The sequence below is a fragment of the Toxorhynchites rutilus genome, chromosome 2 (genome assembly GCF_029784135.1).
Source record: "Toxorhynchites rutilus septentrionalis strain SRP chromosome 2, ASM2978413v1, whole genome shotgun sequence".
Taxonomy (NCBI): Eukaryota; Metazoa; Arthropoda; class Insecta; order Diptera; family Culicidae; genus Toxorhynchites; species Toxorhynchites rutilus.
Genome location: NC_073745.1, coordinates 263,938,416 through 263,959,375, shown reverse-complemented (window position 1 = coordinate 263,959,375; position 20,960 = coordinate 263,938,416). Strand labels below are relative to the sequence as shown.

At 38.3% G+C, this 20,960-nt stretch overlaps 1 protein-coding gene across 1 annotated transcript; it reads right to left on the bottom strand.

The window, feature by feature from the left end:
- Window positions 1-509: 509 nt before the first annotated feature.
- Window positions 510-20,468, bottom strand: LOC129771519 (probable inactive tRNA-specific adenosine deaminase-like protein 3). Its single transcript, XM_055775259.1, has 3 exons — window positions 20,179-20,468; window positions 1,885-2,050; window positions 510-1,823 (listed from the first exon to the last, which is right to left on the bottom strand). The coding sequence occupies exon 3, from the start codon at window positions 1,688-1,690 to the stop codon at window positions 542-544; it is 1,149 nt and encodes a 382-aa protein (XP_055631234.1). The 5' UTR covers window positions 1,691-1,823; window positions 1,885-2,050; window positions 20,179-20,468; the 3' UTR covers window positions 510-541.
- Window positions 20,469-20,960: the final 492 nt, after the last annotated feature.

Sequence of the window (20,960 nt, the reverse complement as noted above, 5' to 3'; positions counted from 1 at the left end):
ATTCTCTCTCTCTCAGTTTTTGTGCGTCCAGTAACTGAAATAGAACAAAAAGAGAAAAAGCAATATAAAAAAAGAGTTCAATATTCTTCGCTTCTTTTTCCATCATGCATTGGGGATGTGATTATGGATGTGACCGTCCATCTACCACCTCGTTTGTCAATGTTAATATCCCAAAGTTTAAAAGCTGAAAAAAGTTACAAAAGTATCCCCTACGACGGTATGCAAAAGTCTTTTGATCTGTTGTTGTTTCTTTGTTTTTAAGAGGCTTTAAACTTTGCAGTTCATTCGCCTCCATCTTTTGATCTTTATGAAGAAAATTTTATATAAAAATATTTGGAAGCCAATGAACTTTCAATGGGAAGAGCACCGCCATTTCAACACTTTTATCGCGAGGCTTCTCAGGCACCCCTCGTAGATTTATTTATAGAGCAGCATTTTGTTGACCTTTTATCAGATTTATATTTTACCGTTGCTGAATGATTTCGGATGATTCAGTATGTAATTCATGCTTCGTTTTTCATTCTTCTTTTATTTATTGTATTCATAAAATCTCAAATGCTTCGTAATGATGGTTTAGCCCTTTAGCACAGTGAACCTTTGTTATGGATGTCAACGCTCCATTGGGAGTTTTATGGTGGAAGAATACACGCCTCACCCTGCTGTGCGTCAGAGCCATCGCGCACATTATGCAAGGCTCATGCGTTAGATAAACGTCATACCCAGTACAAAGGTATGGTCCATACTTTGCCAAATTGTCTTCGTGTGGTGAAATGTTCTGTTGGTTCTCCAACTTCTTTGCTCCCATCGTTTGTGCACCAAACTCTAAATCAGGAAATTTAGCACTCAACATACGCATAAATTTGGTTTCAATGCCCTCGAAGGTATAATCGTTGCCATCAGACGAATCATGTTTCTCTTCCACGTGCCAAACACCTCCATTCTGTGAAACGGCTACCTTATCAATTAACACCATGGGGCAATGCAGCATCGGATGTTTTTCACATCTATCTACTCCTATCGCGGCGATTCGCTTGAGTTTTGGATTAACGCAAATTCCGAAGGGTTGGCTAGCGATTTCTCGAGACAAATACAGACATGCAGTCATGATTTGCAAATGGTACATCCTTTCGTTATCGCTAAAAAGTGTGTTCGTGTATAAGCTTTCCAAGTGTTTATTCGGATGAAACTTACAAGGCCAATGAGGATTAGCACACTCATACTGCCAACGTAGCTTGGGAGGAAACTGAGCTACTTTTCGTTTTGCTGTAGTTGTGTACAGTCCCCTGACTAACGCATCGTCAACATCGTTCAGCTTGAAATACTGCGCTAGACCGAGTTTAATGCGTTCCTCGAGTCCTTCATCCTCTATCGGTTTGTCATCATTCTCCGATGACTCAATACATCCTTCACGCTGCAACATCTCTCGCAGCTCTTTAACTTCCTTTAGAATTATCATACCATCACGACCGACCCGTTTCAAATGCTGCAACCTTGGAATAGACAAACATCGACCAAGTTCCGAAATTAATTTTGATATATGTCGTGAGTCGCTTATATGGCCAACATAAACGTCTACCAGTGGAATCGTCTCTGAATACTCGTCTGATAAGATGGACTTTATCAGGGACACGCCAGACTTTTCGCATGCGATTTTCGCTCGTTTCGGCTCGGACGGAATGATTTCACTCATATTTGTGAACGTTATCTATTCGCTTTCTTTTTTTCTTCTCCGAATTCGGTCCGATTGTTCCGCCAGCAGGTTTATCAGCACGCTTCTGTCTCCTTCAACTTTGCTTCATTAGTTTTTTCGGGAGCATTTCTGTCTGCAATGAGAAATGAAAATTAAAATCTACTCATACAATATCAGCAATGTCAGCAATTCACCTGAACAAACGATGATGATTACACGAAACGCAAGCGATGTTTACCATTTGGGTCAAACCATACAGCAGCCCTATCAGGAGATGTTGTGTCTAGAGCTCGACCACTGTAGGCGGGAAATTAATCCACGCGCAAACAACTTCACTCAGCGAGCGCACTACAAACTTGCCTAAGGTTGAAGATGGATTGGACAGATTTTTAGATACAGCGCGTCAACAAAACTACGTAATGAGCACTACTGCTGTAGAGCGCGAGGAAAATAAAGTGATTGAATTTCAAAATAATTTTTCGGATACTATCGGAGTCGTGGGAGACTGACGGAAATTTTCACACTTATCATTATCACCTTGCAAAATATCTTTTGATACGCGAGGCTTCTTACGATACCTCAGTTTTTCAATTTTATTTTCAATTTTTAGATTCAGATTATTCTTTGAATTTGCATCATAATTATTTGAACCATTTTTCATATGTCGTTTCTAAAAATGCCACTATTCATTAAAAGCTCCAAGCATATTTACTCTTACCATTGCACAATGGTCCAGGAGATGCATTTAAGTGAAAATTATTATTTAGAGCTTAACAGTTATTCTCTAGACAAAACTGTCTTAGACAAAGTTGTTACTCATGATAGAGCGCTCGTTTTTATGTTGCCAGAAATAGGGTGACCAAAATTGTCGATGAAAGAAAAAATCTAACTTTCTTTTCTTTATAGATAGAGGTAAACATAGTTCGACAATGTTGTATCTCCAATTATTTGAGACATCTTTGTAGAACAAAGTTTTTCTCTATCTCTTGAAATAATTGATATAGCGCCTTTTTCTATGTTACGTTAGGGTCACCATGAAAAAAAACTGTTTTTTGCTCTATCTTTTATATTCCAAATTTTACATGCAAACTGTCTTCAAAAGACTTTTAGAGCATACTAATACAAACATTTTTCGAAGCAGAACTTGTCAATATCTCAACTTTACTCAAAGTTATTGATATTTCCACCCAAAAAACACACTCTTTTCATTTGTTCATTCTTTCTGGGGCAAACATAAAAAATGTTTGTTGACGAAATTTGAAAGAACGGATTTCACTCTATGTAATATGTGATTTTCAAAACTATGTTATTTTTTGTGTTTGAGTAAATTCAAATTGATATCATGAGTTTTTGGATGAAAACCCATCAATAACTTTGAGCAGGATTAAGATATTGACATGTTCTGCATCGCAAAATATTGGTATTGATAAGCTCTAAAAGTCGTACGAATACCATTTTGATTAGTTGGAGTAAAAAAACCCGTTTTTTCATAGTTACCCTAACGCAACTCAGATAGAAAGCGCTAAAAACAACTTTGTGGGAGATATTTATTGTTTAGACAAAAACTATCTTAGACAAAGTTGTTACATATGATAGAGCGCTCATTTTTATGTTATCAAAAATAGGGTGACCAAAATTGTCGATGAAATGAAAAATCTAACTTTCTTATCTTTAAAGATAGAGATAAACATAGTTTAACAATGTTGTAGCCCCAGTTATTTTAAACAACTTTGTAGAACAAATCTTTTTTCTATCTTTTAAAATAATCGATTTAGCGCATTTTTCTAAATTGCATTAGGGTGACCATGAAAAAACGTGTTTTTTCTGCTTTAACTTTTATATTTCAAATTCTACATCAAAACTGTCTTCGTACGACTTTTAGAGCTTATCGATACCAACATTTTGCGATGCAGAACTTGTCTATATCTTAATCCTACTCAAAGTTATTGATGGTATTTTAACCCAAAAATTCATGATTTCAATTTTAATTTACCCAAACACAAAAAATAACAAAGTTTTGAAAATCACACATAATGAAGAGTGAAATATGCTCTTTCAAATGCCGACAATAAACTTTGTTTACGTTTGACCCAGAAAATATGACAAACAATTGAACAGAGCGTATTTTTTGGGAAGAAATATCAATAGCTTTGAGTGGAGTTCAGATATCGACAAGTTCTGCATCGAAAAATGTTTGTCTTAGTAAGCTTGAGCTTGGGTAGACTGTACAATTCGTAGTTGCTCTCCGTGATTGACCTGAATCAACCAAATTGCACAAAGAACACACAGAATGACGCTTGGGACTAGTAAATCATTCTCGTTGTGCAATTTTCGGTGATTCGAACTTTAAATGGGAATGTTAGTATGATATTCGCCGCCCGAAGGTCAGAAGGGTCGCCTCTGTAGCGTGGTTCTCTAGCGTTTATCATGGAAGGGATAGTTGTTAGTGTGAAGGGGTATGAATCAGGATTCACTGTGGTAAATGATGAGATTCTTTAACTCGACGAAAAGAATTTCCGATGTATTTCAATACACGGCAACCACCGAAAAAATCGTAACGTAAACTTTTAATTGTTCCTCGTGTTCAAACACTCTATGACGGATGATATCTATGGGTAACCTGAAACGGCCACGGAGAACTTATATCTATAATAAAACTCATCGACAATTTAGCGTCCCAAAATTTTTAATGTTCACAACACATTCGAACGATCGACGAAACAGTATATGTATGGGATACCTGAGAAGGTCACCGGAAACATGCCTCTATAACGAAACGTACCAACGATGTATTTCGTGGCACGATTATTTTAATTTTCTATATATTTCAACACTAGCCAGCAAATAATATCCATGGGAAACCTGAGAAGGTAGCCGGGAACACATATTTATAATAAAACGTATCAATAAAATATTTCGCGTCGCGAACTTATTAATTTTCCACACATTCAAACACTCGATGGCAAAGGATATGTATGTGAAACCTGAAAAGATCTCCGGAAACATACCTTTTATCTTTTTAATTTTCTTCATATTCAATCATCCAACGACGAAGGATATCCATAGGAAACCTGAGAAGGTCACCGTGAACATACATCTATAATAAGAAGTACTGATGAGGTACATCGCATTGCAAAATTTCTAATTTTTCACATGACCTAAATGGGAACCCTTAGAAGAATCAAACGGACTGACTATATATTTCGTGATTCTACTTGCCGCGAGCTAATTGCAGCGTTACAGACACATCTATGAGAGATATTTACGAACAACCAAAAAACATAATTGTAGACACGGACCGACGGAAATCACTCAGAACACACATAGCTATAAGAAAATAATATAAAAAAATTGTAATTGAAAGTTCCATACAGAATTTGAAAAAGCTTTTTTAACAAAAGCAACCCACTGTGCACTTGCGCCCACAGTTAATTATAAAACGTTTCCTTCTGTCAATGTTAGTGTGCTCTTCGCTTTGTTTATTTAGTAAGCGTCATGAGCGCCGTCAATTTTCAACGCACACTATATTGATGACCCATTCCCGTGCATCGTATACGCTCACAACCAGAAAGCACCTCTTATAGTATTGTGCACGGTTATTATCACTAGCACGAAACGAAATATGTATTCACTCTTTTCCTACACTGCTAGCTCTCTTCCGGCTAATATCAACACACACATACACATGCATCATCGCTTGCAAAACTTTGTTCTACAAAGATGTCTCAAATAATTGGGACTACAACATTGTCGAACTATATTTGCCTCTATCTCTAAAGATAAGAATGTTATATTTTTTATTTCATCGACAATTTTGGTCACCCTATTTTCGATAACATAAAAATGAGCGCTCTATCATATGTAACAACTTTGTCTAAGACAGTTTTTGTCTAGAGAATAACTGTCGAGCTCTAAATGCTAATTTACACTTAAATGCGTCTCCTGGACCATTGTGCATTGTTAGCACTTTTAAAAAATTACACTGATTTGATAAACATATACTAGAATCATTCACTATACTTCAAAAGCCATTTGACGTCGTGATTATTTTTTGGCAAAAATTTAAAGGCTTCACACCGTCTGGTTATTTTTGATAACTCAAAAAAATATCTCAAAAAAGATGGAAACCATCGCAAGGCAAATGATTCTAAAGGCGGGATTCCACCTATTCGATTTGATGCATGCTACAAGTCAATGCTTCTTGCTTATTGTATCATTTTACGCTATAATTGGTATTGTTGAGCGATGTTGCCCTTATCCAATGGCTTGCGGATCGGTGCGGCGTGTTGGGGCAAATACGTCATTTATTGACGATTATCATGATTTACCAGAAAAATGGAGCAACAACATTATTGATTATAAAAACAATAACATCAAGACATATGTTGGAGCAGTGCGCGATCGCACATTACTGTGTAGTGGCTGAGGTGGACACAAAATTTAAAAAAAACGTGCAAGTATCATATCCATTGCTGTTTACGTTTAACTTGTAGCATGTATCATGTTGAATAGGTCGAATTCCGCCTTAAGAAATAAACTGTAGATACCGTAGCAGATATGTGAGAATATCTCGATTGTGCTAATGAAAAAGCAGAAGCTGTAACACGATAGTGGCGCTCAACGTTCAATGAACTTTCAAAGCCACTATCAAAACATACTATACGTATCATAGTTTTGAGCTTTAAAAATTGCGGAATCCCCAGAAAATCTTAGCCGGCTACAATCGGGAAGCAACGATATTATCGACTTTCCAGATAGGCTTGAGCAAAATACCTGAAGTCCTCCTGTGGAAGAACAATGAAATTTCTCATTTGACATCAATACATCTAAAGGTGGCCGTACCATGTTTGTCCGAAGGTAAAATATTTTATACTTTTTGACAGACAAAGCTTGGTTTGAAATTTGTGCAAACACTATTTTCTTTGTCACTCTTCAATTATCAATAATGTCAAACAATGTCAAACATCGTATATGCAAAGAAATCATCTGGAATATTTAAGGTAATCTAACCATGTACCGACAGGTTCTAAGAACAGACCGAAAAAATATTTTAGGCATCCACTAACAATATGTTTTCTTGTCGTGTTTTCTGTCGAATATATTTGATCAGTATGGGAGGACGGGGTATGACGGCCACCCTTAGTATGGGGTACAATCAAACACAATGTATACAAAATTGAAGCTTTTCATTGTGTCAGTATCGATCTTTAGGATTCTTCAACAATCACGTTGATTTTCAGAAGGTTTACTTTTTATTTCATAATGTTATATGATGAATCAAAAGAGGTATAAAAATGGTGATACAGGAGCTTAATGCGCAACCCTTATCATAATAAAACATTATTATGTCTGGCATCTGAAAACAAATCAAATTCATCATGAGCACGCCTTGAGTTATCAATACAAGAAGTGTGATTTTCTCAATGAATTCGTCAATAAGGTGCGTTCAAATGATGAATGAATGACTTTTATGGCAAATCACATATCTGGCCGTCTTAACCCAGGTATGAGTCGAGTAAAAGTGCCTCAATAATTCTGTGAAACGCTTAAAAAACATACCGTTTTTTATATTAGCACACTTAACAGACCTGTGTGTTTACTATTATAATATTGGTTTCACGAGACATGTACTTATTAAAAAGACTAAATTTCTAGCGAGCAAATTTATAAATCTGTGCTCGTCGCCATCTGAAATTTTTTTTTGATGGTTTATCATAACTTTTCACCTATACACACACCTACATGAGTATATATAATTGAGGGTAATACAATACACTCAACCAATGTATTATAATTATCCAATACTTGATTGTTTCAATAATCTAGAGAGTGACCATCTTACCCCGGGTGGCCGTCTTCCCCCGCCTTCCCCTACACGGTGATCAAATTTTATCTGTCAAAAAGAGTCAAATATTCGGTCAAACAGTGTATGAGCACTCTAAGACACGCCGGCAGAGGAAGATAGCCCAAAATAGCAGTATTGTGGAAATAATACAGGAATTTAATACTTTTTGTTTTATTGTAAAGGTACAAACCTGAGACTATTCATATTACTACAAAAATAACGAAAGATTACCGAACCATCCTCATGCAGCACCAGAAATAGCCCTCTCTGAAGACACTTCTTTTTGATGAATATTTTAGTTTTTGGAAATTCCACGGGCATAAATTGTTTGCCAAATGAGAAACTGTTTCGAGAACTTTGACTTTTTTTATTATTTTGCAGCCATCTGGTGCACTTCGCCGATCAAACGAGGTAAGGTAAATGATGTTGGTTTGTCCGACTTTGGATGTTTTCATGCAACTTGTAAATGCAAATTGATTTTTCTTCATGAAAACCACATGTAATCAAGACGAGTTTTGATACCATTAAATTGTTCATCAAAAATGAAAAATGATCATGGTTTGTCCGGTTTTAGAAATCACCATTTTTGATTGTAGTAAATGTAGTAGATTGTGCTCCCGTGGCCGAGTGGTTAGCGTCATAACTAACATGCCGGGGGTTCGGGTTCGATTCCCGTTCTGGTCGGGGGAATTTTTCGTCAAAGAAATTTCCTCCGACTTGCACTGTGATCACGCGTATTCTAGAGCTTGCCACTCAGAATGCATTCAAGGCGTGTTATTTGGCATAGAAATCTCAACTAAGTACTAATAAAAATGACGCAAGTAATACTACGTTGAGACGGCGAAGTTCCTCTAGGAACGTTAGTGCCATTGAAGAAGAAGAAGAATATGTTGCATTTCTCATTGCTTGAGTTTACTGTTATCGTATTGATCCATTCACAATTCAGGCTTTCTTCAGAACATTGTGAATGAGAATGTAAATGTAAATATGAGTGTGAGTGTGATCAAAATGTGACACCCTTCTAAACTCGAGTCGACCGCGAGTATTCGGTTTCCTATTTTATTAACCATAGAATTAAGGAAACATTTAACATTTTCTAGTAAAAATATAGTTAAGAGCGTGACTCCTTTAAACCTATGTAACTGAGCCTGTAAAACTAAACGGATTAATAAAAAAAAAAAATAATTCAGAACATTGTCTTTTATTGGGCATTTTGAAGGTGAACTTCACTCAACACAAAGAAACTTTATTTCTGCTCCGCGCGAAGGCCAACAAAACGAAACAAACAGACTGCAGCGCGCCAAGCGGTTACCATAGTAAACACATGGACAAACCAACATCAGCGATTCGGACAAATCATAATCAGAATTGAGGTCATCGAGATGCATTAATTATAAGATTGATCAAAAGTTGGCTCAATTAAGGGCGCATTGACACCAGTGGAAGATGAACTTTATAAACCTTTAAAACATGTGAATCCGTAAAAATACCCTGTAAAAGTGCTGTAAATCATAAAAACGACAATTTTATTTATGTTTGGAAACATTTGAATACCTGATTCGACACAGGTACGCTTAACTAGAGCATTCAAAAAGTGGACAAACCAAGATCATATTTTCGACTCGACAAACCAACATCATTTACCTTATACTTTTGTTTAGAAATTTGTCTGAAAATTATCATACGATACGTTTCATCATCCATGACAACGCAATCGTATTCCGTCATCAAACTCTCGTAGAACTTCATTGAGCGTTTCTTTACCTTAAGATTTTCACTATATATTACTACATATAACTTTTTATCCTGGGACTAACCGTTCTCAAGATATAACCATTCTAATAGAATAAAAATTATGCTCGTGAAATATTCGAAAATGCATACTGCTGCTGGACACCACGGCTGAGGATCTGATGATTTAATAACATTATTTCCATTATGAGAAATAGAATTTAGAAAACACTCTTCGGGCCCGAGGAAGACAGCCCAATGTGCCGGTGAGAGATGTGTTGGCTCGGTTAGACCTTGATTACATGACCCAAATATATGTTTTCCTTAAAGCTATCGATCTTCGTGTGTGATTGTCCCTATGTCCTTATACCCTCCTTTTCATCCATTGCGAGCGATTGGCCCCCTTGGTATAAACAGTAAAATAAGTTGAAATGTAAATATACAATAGATATACGAATAGATTTAAGAATTGAGTGTGATCATCAACATTGCAACAATTCCCTTACATCCCATCCATATAGAAGTTTTTAATATTAAATTCAATTTTTGAGTAAGATTTATTTACCAGTGTAATGTTATTTTTCATAAATAGTTCTTTATATGTTGTTTATATGTTATATGTTGCACGTTTTTTCTGGATCTCTACGAAAATAGTCTGTTATTTACCGAGCACGTTGTAGTTGCATCAAAAACATAGGTTACCGCCGGTAATTATCGCCAATTGTAGCTAACACTATATACAGTGACTCAAACTCGTAATCGTACTCCACCATGCAGATCTATTTTCCCTTCGAAAACAAGGTGTAATGGATCAGAATGTTTACTTGAACATCCTGAAGAAAAATATGAAGCAAAGTGTCATCAAAATAGGTCGGAATCGAGGATTTAAGTTTTGCCAAGACAATGACCCAGAGCTCAAGACATATAAAGTTCGCACATGGTTACATTACAATTGCTCAAAAGTTATTGATATTCCTCCACAATCTTCCGACATCAATCCCAGTAAAAGATTAGGAAAGTTATCTGTGTAAGAAATCTAGAACCCATTAAATTTCAATGAATAACTATACCTATATACCTTCCGAATACACAACAAATCGTAGATAAAGCTAAAGATAATTGCAATGAACAAGGGATACCATACTAATGATGGAATTCGGAAATTGATCAACGCCTTGGAAATCGAGTTGAGATTTCAAACAGCGTACGAATATGAGTTTGAATCAGTTTTCATACATTAGCACATACATTCGCCATTTTTAGAGAAATAAAAATTGTAAGAGGTTGTATCTAGGACACGACCGCATATTTTCGACGTAGAACTACGAATTTATATTATGGAATTCACTTGTTTACCACTTCGAATATTATTTTAGAATGCATCGAAATTTTTGTAACAGATTATGCTCTTCGTTACAAATAAATTTGATGAACGTCCTTTTACGTTTGATATGATGCCTAGGACCACCAAAATATTTGAACGGAAAAATTGTCAAACGATCATTTCACATTTCCCTCTTAAATTATTGCACATCTCATGTTTACGTAGTTCTCGAACCACTAAAGTTCATTCACCTCTAGTACAAAGCGTACAAAGCGTACAACGCGAGTACAAAAGTACTCAACACCAAAAATCACCCCCGACTTGCATGTATTTGCAAAGCGGATTCCCGCAGGCACATTAATTTTGAAGTCCGCGTTAGGGAAACACAACTCAGTGGGAACAAAAATACCCCCGACTTGCATGTATATTTGCAAAGCGGATTTCCACAGGTACATCGATTTTGAAGTCTGTGTTGGGGATACCGTAAATCGGGCCAATAAAAACTGGGCAGTTAGGGTGTTTAAATAACGCTTGACATTTTACAGTTATTCAATTGTTCATCTCATGAAAAATAACATTTTATTAATTGTGATAGACGCGTAGAAAAAATTCCTATCACTTGATGCAAACATCTTTCCGATCTGTTCGAGTTATAAGCATTCGAAATAGGGTAGGGTTAGCACACAAATCAGCAGAACAAATGTATGGGAAAATAGAAAGTTTTTCCAGTTTTCAGGAATTTGAACCGTTTAGAGATAAGCGAATTGTAATGTATAGCATATCGAACAAATCTTAGAGAATTTTCGATTCGAATGGTATGCAAATCATGAGAATTCGTTCACAGTGAAAATAGTTATTAACGTTAACTTTATTTCATGAAAACGTGACCTGTTTTCTGCTTTGGCACCCTTCCTGAAAGACGTAGTTCTACGTCAAAACTATTATTCTGAAAACATATAGCAAACCTTTTAACTCTCTTATGGCACTATAACTTTCTCTAAATAGAATGTTCCGAAAGCTTGTTTTCGACTTTCAAAAGAAGGGAAAAGAGATCTGCATGGTGGAGTACGATTACAAGCTTGAGTTACTGTACATCATTTACATACATACATATAGTAGGCATCGTTCGAATAAGCGTCGTAGCAGTTTGTTGAGAGCCGCCGGCAGCGTCCTGATGCTGTTTGTAAACAATACCGACAGCAACTCCAATATGGCTGAAAGTGCATTTCATATGATTGTTTCACCTGGTATATATAGAGGCGCCTTGGTTCGAACGTTATGAAACATAGTGGACAACAAACATAATGTCATTGTCGGAGCAATAACAACACTTTTAGTAGTCTGTTATTCATATAATTTTGACAACACGTTAGTGGAAGAGACATTTCATATTACGGAAGCCATCAGTAGATGGTGCCACAGCATATTCAATCTTTGAAATACACCTTTGTACATTTATAGGAATTTGTTATACCCCTATTACATATCCGATCAATTGAACTATCGAGCATCGAAAAGATTCAATGCTTATAAAATATCCCCGCGTGTTGAAACAGCACTTAATCAACATGTTGTTGACACCACTTCTAGTTTTCCAACGTAGGAAAGCACAGTAAAAATAACCAATTATTACCGCTTTGTTTTAGTACAAATCAAATATATCCACTGCGAACTTGTTTCCCCAATGGGCGTATTACTTATGTGACTAGCCCGTGGAATGCCTAGGATACGATGAGAGCCAGTTTTGCGTCAAGCAAACAACACGGTGGTGATTTCCATACACACGCCGCCGCCATTGCGTTGCATTTTACGTTGCACTCATGCACTTGCGACGTAGATGCAGTCTAGAAAAGATCTAGAGATTGATCATGCATTCTTGCGTAAAATCGGAATTCCATTGATACAACACTGAATGGCAGGTAAGCTGCACCGATCCGTTGATTGGCGGAATGAAGGCGACACTTTTCGGTACGTCAATTATGTAGAAAGATTGAATTGTCGCATAGTTGCTTCGATGCAAAACTGAAAGTTGCTTCAATGGAATCCCTGTTTGAAGGATATTACATGCTGCATGGATACATCTATTTGTTGGGAAAATACAAGTTCTGGGTATTTTTAACACTGTTTCATAAATAACCAACATATATTGGCTACTAATGAAGCGGTGTTCCAAACTACTTACAACTTGTATGTTCCAACAATCAGATATACAGTAATCGTTCGGTAACTGGGCAAGAAAGGAAGTCCAGTTATCGACATTGCTTGCTAAATTGGGAAGCAACCATGGCTATAATGGATTTTCAGGTGGAATGAACACACCTTCAAAATAAGAATTATGGTGAAAAATTAACTTTTCCCAGTCAAATCAGTATTCTATGTTAATGAAAATCACCTTTTTTCTGCAAATGGTGAAAATCATCTACTAAAATTTGACTTAGAATGATTTCGTATTCTAATGATAAGTTTCAATATGAATAACAAAAAACTTAGAGCAGGTTAGGGTCGGAACTACGTGCTTTAAGTAATTAAATAAGGCCAAGAAAAACAAGGATATTTTTAGTGTTTCCACTAAAACAAACTAAGCGTCGATCTAAGTCTTTTATATAATTAACGTGTCAAATAATGTCGAAAACCATAAATGGATGAATATTCAATATTCGAAATAGCAGAACATATCAATCGCGAGAATTTACACACAAAAATGTATCGAATTAAACATAAGCAATGAAAATTTAAACAAAAATACGTTTTAAAAAAAATGAATTTTAATTTTGAACCTTTTTTTCAGTGTGATTTTTTGTTTTGAAAATTTTGAATCGTTTCCTACATTTCATTTCCTGACCAAAATTTTGTGAATGATATAGTTTTTCAACTAGAAATTTGAGTACAAAATTAAGAAACAAATGGCCCTTTTCAAAAAAACCCCTTTTTTTTAAAAAAGATTTTTTGAGTTTTATTAGATTTCAAGAAATTTCCTTTTTTTTGCTGCTCTATATTTTGTTTTCCTGTAATTCATCGTTCAATATTTCGAGCACCCCATGTTAGAAATGTTGATAGATGAATGAACAGATAATATTTAAGAAAACAGTCAAAATTGACTAGCGATTATAATACAGGGTTGGGGAAAAAGAAATGTCGTATTTCTGAACGAAATTTGATGCTTTATTTAACATACTTAAAATTACCCAATTTAAGTCAAATATGCGCCGTTTTGTTCGCAAACTTGTTGCCATTTAGAAGGCAACTTCATTATCCCCTCCTTATTACAAAGCCCCCCCCCTTACTTATTTGACCCGCCAGAAGCTCCCGTAGCTTCTGGCGGGTCATCAAAGATGTGTGAGGCCGAGCGTTGTCTTGGTGGCAAAACAACACCATTCCTATTGATCTTTTCTGGCCGCTTCTGGTCAATCGCCTGCTTCAAACGGTCAAACTGCTCACATTAGAGAACCGAGTTGAGGGTCTAGCCATAGTTGACCAGCTCATAGTGGATGATTCCCTTCCAATCCCACCAAACACCCAGCAAAACCTTCCTGGCCGTCGATCCGGGCTTGGCGATGGTTTGGGCCGGCTCACAGCGCTTCGACCACGACTTTTTTTCGCTTTAGGTTGTCGTACGTGATCCACTTTTCATCACCAGTCACCATCTTCTTCAAAAATGGGTTGGCCACGACTTCTTTCGATTTAGGTTGTCGTACGTGATCCACTTTTCATCACCAGTCACCATCTTCTTCAAAAATGGGCCGAGTTCGTTCCGTTTCAGCAGTGAATCGCAGGCGTTGATTCGGTCTAAAAGATTTTCTTGCGTCAACTCGTGTGGCACCCATACATCCAGCTTGGAATCCAATCTTCGGCAAATGGTTCCAAACGGTTTTATGGTCTATACCCAGTTCCGGGCCAAGAAACGGCGAAAGTTAGGGCTCTTTCCCAAGAGATAGCGATCGAATGTAGAAATCTGGATGAGATCACAACAGAGGACGAGCTGAGAGAAGCCCTGAACGAACAGTTCGAACTTAGCGATGTCTCCTTAACAATTCGACTGAGGAAAGCATTTGGAGGTACACAAACAGCAGTGATAAAACTGCCAAGAATCGCAGCAAGAAAACTGCTAGAGACTGGCAAGTTAAAAGTTGGATGGACGGTGTGCCCTCTAAGGGCTATTCAGCAAATGATGAGATGCTTTAAATGCATGGACTTTGGCCACCAAGCTAGAAACTGCAATGGACCTGATAGATCGGACTCTTGCTTAAGATGCGGTGATAAGGGGCACTTAGCGAAAATGTGTACTAAGCCTCCAAGATGCATGCTCTGTACGACGGAGGTAGATAACGATCACGTCACCGGAGGCTCGAGATGCCCATCCTTTAAAAGAGCGCTGGCAGCAACAAGTAAATGGAGGTAACACAAATAAATCTCAACCACTGCGACACGGCACAACAATTGCTATGGCAAGCCGCATATGAAATCAAATGCGATGTGGCGATCATAGCAGAGCCGTATCAGGTACCCCCAGACAACGGAAATTGGTTAACCGATAAAGCTAAAATAGCCGCAATTACGACGTTGGGAAAATACCCCTTCCAGGAAGTTGTATCCAGTGAATATGAAGGGTTCGTGATTGTCAAAATTAACGACATCTTTGTATGCAGCTGCTATGCACCCCCGAGATGGACGATTGAGCAGTTCGACCAGATGCTCCACAATATAACGGAAGAGCTCATCGGACGGCATCCCATAGTCATCGGCGGGGACTTCAACGCCTGGGCAGTAGAGTGGGGGAGCAGATTTACCAATGCGAGGGGGTTTAGTCTGCTCGAAGGACTGTCAAAGCTGAATATAAGACTAGTTAATGAGGGCTCTATTAGCACTTTTCGCAGGGATGGGAGAGAGTCAATTATTGATGTAACCTTCTGCAGCCCGTCGTTAGCATCGAACATAAACTGGAGAGTGTGCGAGGATTATACCAACAGTGATCACCAAGCGATTCGCTACACCGTCAGTACTCAGTCGCCATTAACAAGGAGAGGGACGAGAACAAAGTGTAAGAAGTGGAAGCTGAAGGAGTTTGACAAGAACCTCTTCATCGAAGCACTCCAGGTGGATCGAACAACTTCTACTTTAAATGCAGTCGAACTGACAGAGGTTGTAACGAGAGCATGTGACGTCACCATGACCCTCGACGCCCCAAGAGACCTGCCCGGACAAGCTGAACAGTATTATTGAAGGGCTTTTCCCGCAGCATGATCCTGTGAGCTGGCCACCTACACCATACGACCATAACGAAGATTCTGTCGAGAGAGTTACTACAGAGGAGCTGATAGCGGCAGTTAAAAAATTAAAAATTAAAAAAAGGCGCCAGGCCCAGACGGAATCCCCAACGCTGTCAAAGCTGCGGTTCAAGCGTACCCGGATATATTTAGGGCAACGCTGCAGAAATGCCTCGATGATGGATACTTTCCGGATACCTGGAAAAGACAAAGACTGGTACTGCTACCAAAACCAGGGAAACCTCCAGGGGATGCATCGTCGTACCGTCCCATCTGCCTTCTGGACACACTCGGGAAGCTGCTGGAAAAGATCATTCTCAACAGATTGATGAAGTGCACAGAACGTGAAGGTGAATACGGACTCTCTAAAATGCAGTTTGGGTTCCGGAAAAAAAGATCGACAATGGATGCTATCATGTCAGTAACCGAGACAGCCGGCAAAGCATTGAAGCAAAAAAGACGCGGAAATCGTTAATGTGCCGTAATCACGATCGATGTGAAAAACGCATTCAACAGTGCCAGTTGGGAAGCTATCGCGATAGCGCTACATAGGTTACTAGTCCCGGACTACGTATGTAAAATTCTGAAAAGCTACTTCCAGAACCGAGTCTTAGTTTATGATACAGTGACAGGGCAGAAATCGTATACAATTACAGCGGGGGTTCCACAAGGCTCCATTCTGGGCCCAACACTGTGGAATGCGATGTACGATGGTGTGTTGTTGTTGAAGCTTCCCAGGGGCGTACAAATCACTGGTTTTGCTGATGATGTTTTATTGACGGGGATCGGAGAATCCCGAGAAGAAGTCGAAATGTTGGGTACAGAGGCAATCAAAACCGTTGAAGAATGGATGAACGACTCTAAACTGCAGATAGCACACCAGAAAACCGAGATGGTGTTGGTCAGCAACTGCAAAGTTGTGGAGCAAGCGAAAATCACCGTTGGGGAACACAGTATCTGTTCCAAACGGGAACTGAAGTACCTGGGTGTTATCCTTGACGATCGACTCAATTTCAAGAGCCACGTGAGATATGCATGTGAGAAAGCAGCAAAGGTCACAACAGGGATGGCTAGAATTATGCCGAACAACGCAGGGTCATGTAGTAGCAAGAGGCGCCTTCTGGCCAGCGTATCCACATCGATACTCCGTTACGGTGGTCCGGTCTGGGTGGCAGCGCTCGAAGTAAGACAAAATCGGACGCTGCTAAACAGAACGCTCAGAGTAATGGCGATGAGAGTATCGAGTGCATATCGAACGATATCTACAGAAGCGGTATGCGTGATAGCGGGAATGATTCCCATCGACATTATCCTGGTTGAAGACAGCGTACGCTACGAGGAAAAAACAACGGACGTGCAAAATAACAGAGAACTGCGAAAAAGATCACGACTAGAGTCAATACGGAAGTGGCAACAGGTATGGAACAACACACCTAACGGTCGATGGACCCACCGACTAATTCCGAATATCACGAAGTGGATTGGGCGCAAGCATGGAGAAGTAAATTTCCACTTGGCCCAATTTCTGTCTGGTCATGGATGTTTTAGGCGGTACTTGAACAGGTTCGGACACGCGAACTCACCATCCTGTCCTGAGTGTGGTCAAGTAGAAGAAACAGCGGAACACGTGGTCTGCGAATGTCCTCGATTTGTCCAGCAGAGAAGAGAGTTGATCGCTGCATGCGGACTCAATTTGAATGCCGATAACATCGTACACGAAATGTGTAAAAGCGAGAACTCGTGGAACGCAGTGAATTGTGTCATAGTCACAATAATGACGGAACTCCAACGAAAATGGAGAGCAGACCAAAGAATGAGCGTAGGAAACACAGAGCAATGAGTGCATAAGCACAGCCTCCTCCCGAAGTAATACCAAACGGTGGTTCCGGGAGAGAAACGGCATGAAGAAGGAGGTGGTTTTTGGTGAGTAGGAATCTCACACTATCCGGTCAACATGGCGACTGGGTGTCTATGCAAGATTTCCACCTTCTACAAAAAAAAAAAAAAAAAAAAAAAAAAACACACACACACATACATACACATCAAATTCTAGCGCCCGTTTTGTCTTCGTTCGTTCTAAACAAATCATAAAAACAACAGCGCGCCCCCATTTGAACCGTATACGCTTGTGTGAAGAAAAATATCTCAACAGAGAGAGCAATCCAGTTTCAAGCGCGCAAAATGGAATACGGCGCAAGCACGGCGTAAAACTCAGCTTAAAACTGGGCTTGCGCCCACGGCGCTGACAACCAAACATTTCATCTGTGTTTCGGAGCGTGCTCATTCGCCAGAGCGCATGTGTGCGCAAGGAGTGGGAGCTCAACTGGGTACAAAAATCTTGTTGCGCATCAGCACCGAGTTGCATTCTGAAGACTGACTGTATATAATCGAATCCTTTATTAAATGTAATTTAGCCAGTACTGGAAGTAAATGAGCGCGAAACCAAGCCGGTACTCAGTGAATGGCTGATTCTTATGGACTTGAAAATTACTGAATCGATCGGCGTGAAAATTTGTGGGAGGGGAGGGGCGGTTGGTGTTGGTTCCATGTAACGGAGAAACATGTTATTTGCAAGTGGCTGAAAAATCTTGAACGAGAATTGTGTCTGAAAATATTTTGATAATGTCGAGTTTTGGTAGAAGTACTAGGAAATGTATATTAAAAGAAAATTGTAAAGGATCAATTAGAAGTTCAATCAATGAACTCTGCGATTGGACCCATGATCGTTCGCTTAGTAAGAAAACCTGAATGTTTCAAGGCATTGATAACAAAAAATCCATTTTGGGCGAGACGAATTTTGCCAAGTCAGTTAGTAATACATAAGATTTGATCAACGCAACATGTGAGAGCAACAAAAAATATACGAAAAATTGTTTATAAGGAAATTTAAATCGTTATTTTAGGCGTCGTGCACAAATTACGTAATGCGAGAAGGGGAGGGGAGTCAAAGTTGTGTTACTGTGTGTTAGAGATACGAATTGCGTTACGTAAGGGTGGGGGGAGGTGATCCAAAATCCGAATTTGTGCCGTTACATAATTTGTGCATCACGTCTAATAGAGTAAAGCATTATAAACATGATTCCATATCAACACGAAGATGTCCCACTAACGAAGTTACGATAGTCACCTAGTGTGGGTGAAATGGGCACTTATACATACGAGGGCAGTCCAATAAGTACTTAGTATGGTGCTGAACCCTAAAATTTCAAAATAGTTACCCAATACAAAATGTTCACCACCTCGAAAAAACACCCTATGTCGAATTTCAGCTCAATCGGACATAAGGCGAATCACCCAAGGGTGGAGTAAAGGAAATCGCGGTTCTGGAAAAAAAATGTTGATGCCAAATTTCTTAAAATTGCATGACACATCGAAATCTAGTCTCATCTCAAAAAAAAATTGTCAAAAATCGCCATTCTGGGACTTTTTTTTCGGAGTGCGAAACGAAAAGTATGGTTTTGGGTGCCAATAAAAATAGGAACTTACTACGAAATGTTGATTTGCACGATAATATACCCTATGCAAAATATTAGCTCATTCGGACTTCGTTTACTGGTGTCGCTGACGTTAAAATCAAATTTTATCAAAGTGAGAAACACATAACGCTTCGCAAAATGAGACTTTATTTTGGTTGGGGTGGTATCTTTTCCCAGGGTCAAATCCACAAAAGTGACCACTGTAAATACGTTTTGCACTGTAAAGCGTTTTGCAAAGCTATGCGAATTGAGCGTTTTAATTGAACAAAATTAAATAGACATTGATTTTCTCCAAGAATATGTGAAGAATTGTTCTTCATCATTTGTCGATGATATCAAGCGAAATCGAGTTCCATAGTAATTCTATAGGCCTTCCCAAAATTTGTCAATGAGTGGTAGGCTCTTGCTCTTGTTTTGGTCATTTAGCCCTTAAATAATGTGTCCACACGACTTTACAGATAAATAGTTTAATGATTTCTGTATTGATAAAAATAGGTTTCTTGCAATGATTAATTATTTTTTCATTTATGCCTCTCATTGTTAGTCTTTTTTACGGTGACCTTGCCACTCAATTCCGCAGATAATCGGAGTTATACTGTATTTGAAAATTTGAAAAAGAGAGCGGAAAACTTGTGCTGATGTTGTTTTTGATAATTCAGTGAAATGTTAAATACCACGAGTGTACTAATTTCTGCTGCGACATTCTCACACAAATAAATTTTCAGCGTTGCACAGAGCAGACCCATCACAAGTGATAATGCGTCATATTTATGAACTGATTCGCAACAGATGATCTATAGATGATCAAATATATAGACAAATCTATACTATCATAAACACATGCTTACCCATTCAACTTTTCATTCAGCATTCCTATCGAATGATACAATCGTCGGAAATTTTCCCCACGGTTTGCACACGGCAGTTGCCTCTTGTCGGTAAATGAGAAGTAATTTTTCAGGAAATAAAAATAAGAACGAAAAACCACCCAATTTTGAATGACCCGTATGTAGCTTGTTTGTTATCACTATTCCATAAACTCAATAAAATTTACCAATGGAATTGACAGCTGGTAGGCGCACAACACACTGCTGAGAAACATTCATAAAAAGATGTTTTATCTACCCATGTAGAAAGTTCCAAAAATGTTAAAAAAGGATTTAAATTTGTCAAATTTTAGAATTGTTTTACTTTCTAAAACATTAAATTGTTCCTTTTTATTTCTTAAGAAAACGTATATTTTGGTAACAGCCGCAACTGGAAACAACTTATGCTGGACACAAAACAACCGTCTTAACTAACAGAGAACACCCTTTAACCGTCCACACGTTCTGAGTCGTTTATGACAAGGCGTTGTACTATAGGTGGACCGCAATGTCAAAATTGTTGTTCAGCCATTGCTCGTGAAAAAACAAATTTGTTTACAAAACAAATCGTATCTTTTGGTGACAAATGCGTTCGTTGGCAAAATAGCTGCTCGCGCTTCACTGTAGCTAGGTAATTTTGTCTATTATAACAATTTTTCATAATTGCTTCTATTTTTTTCAGATATCTACATTAAGCGGTCGAATCATAACAGTGCAGAAGGATGTTTTTAGTATATCTGTTCGCTTCTAGCCGCGCAATCAAT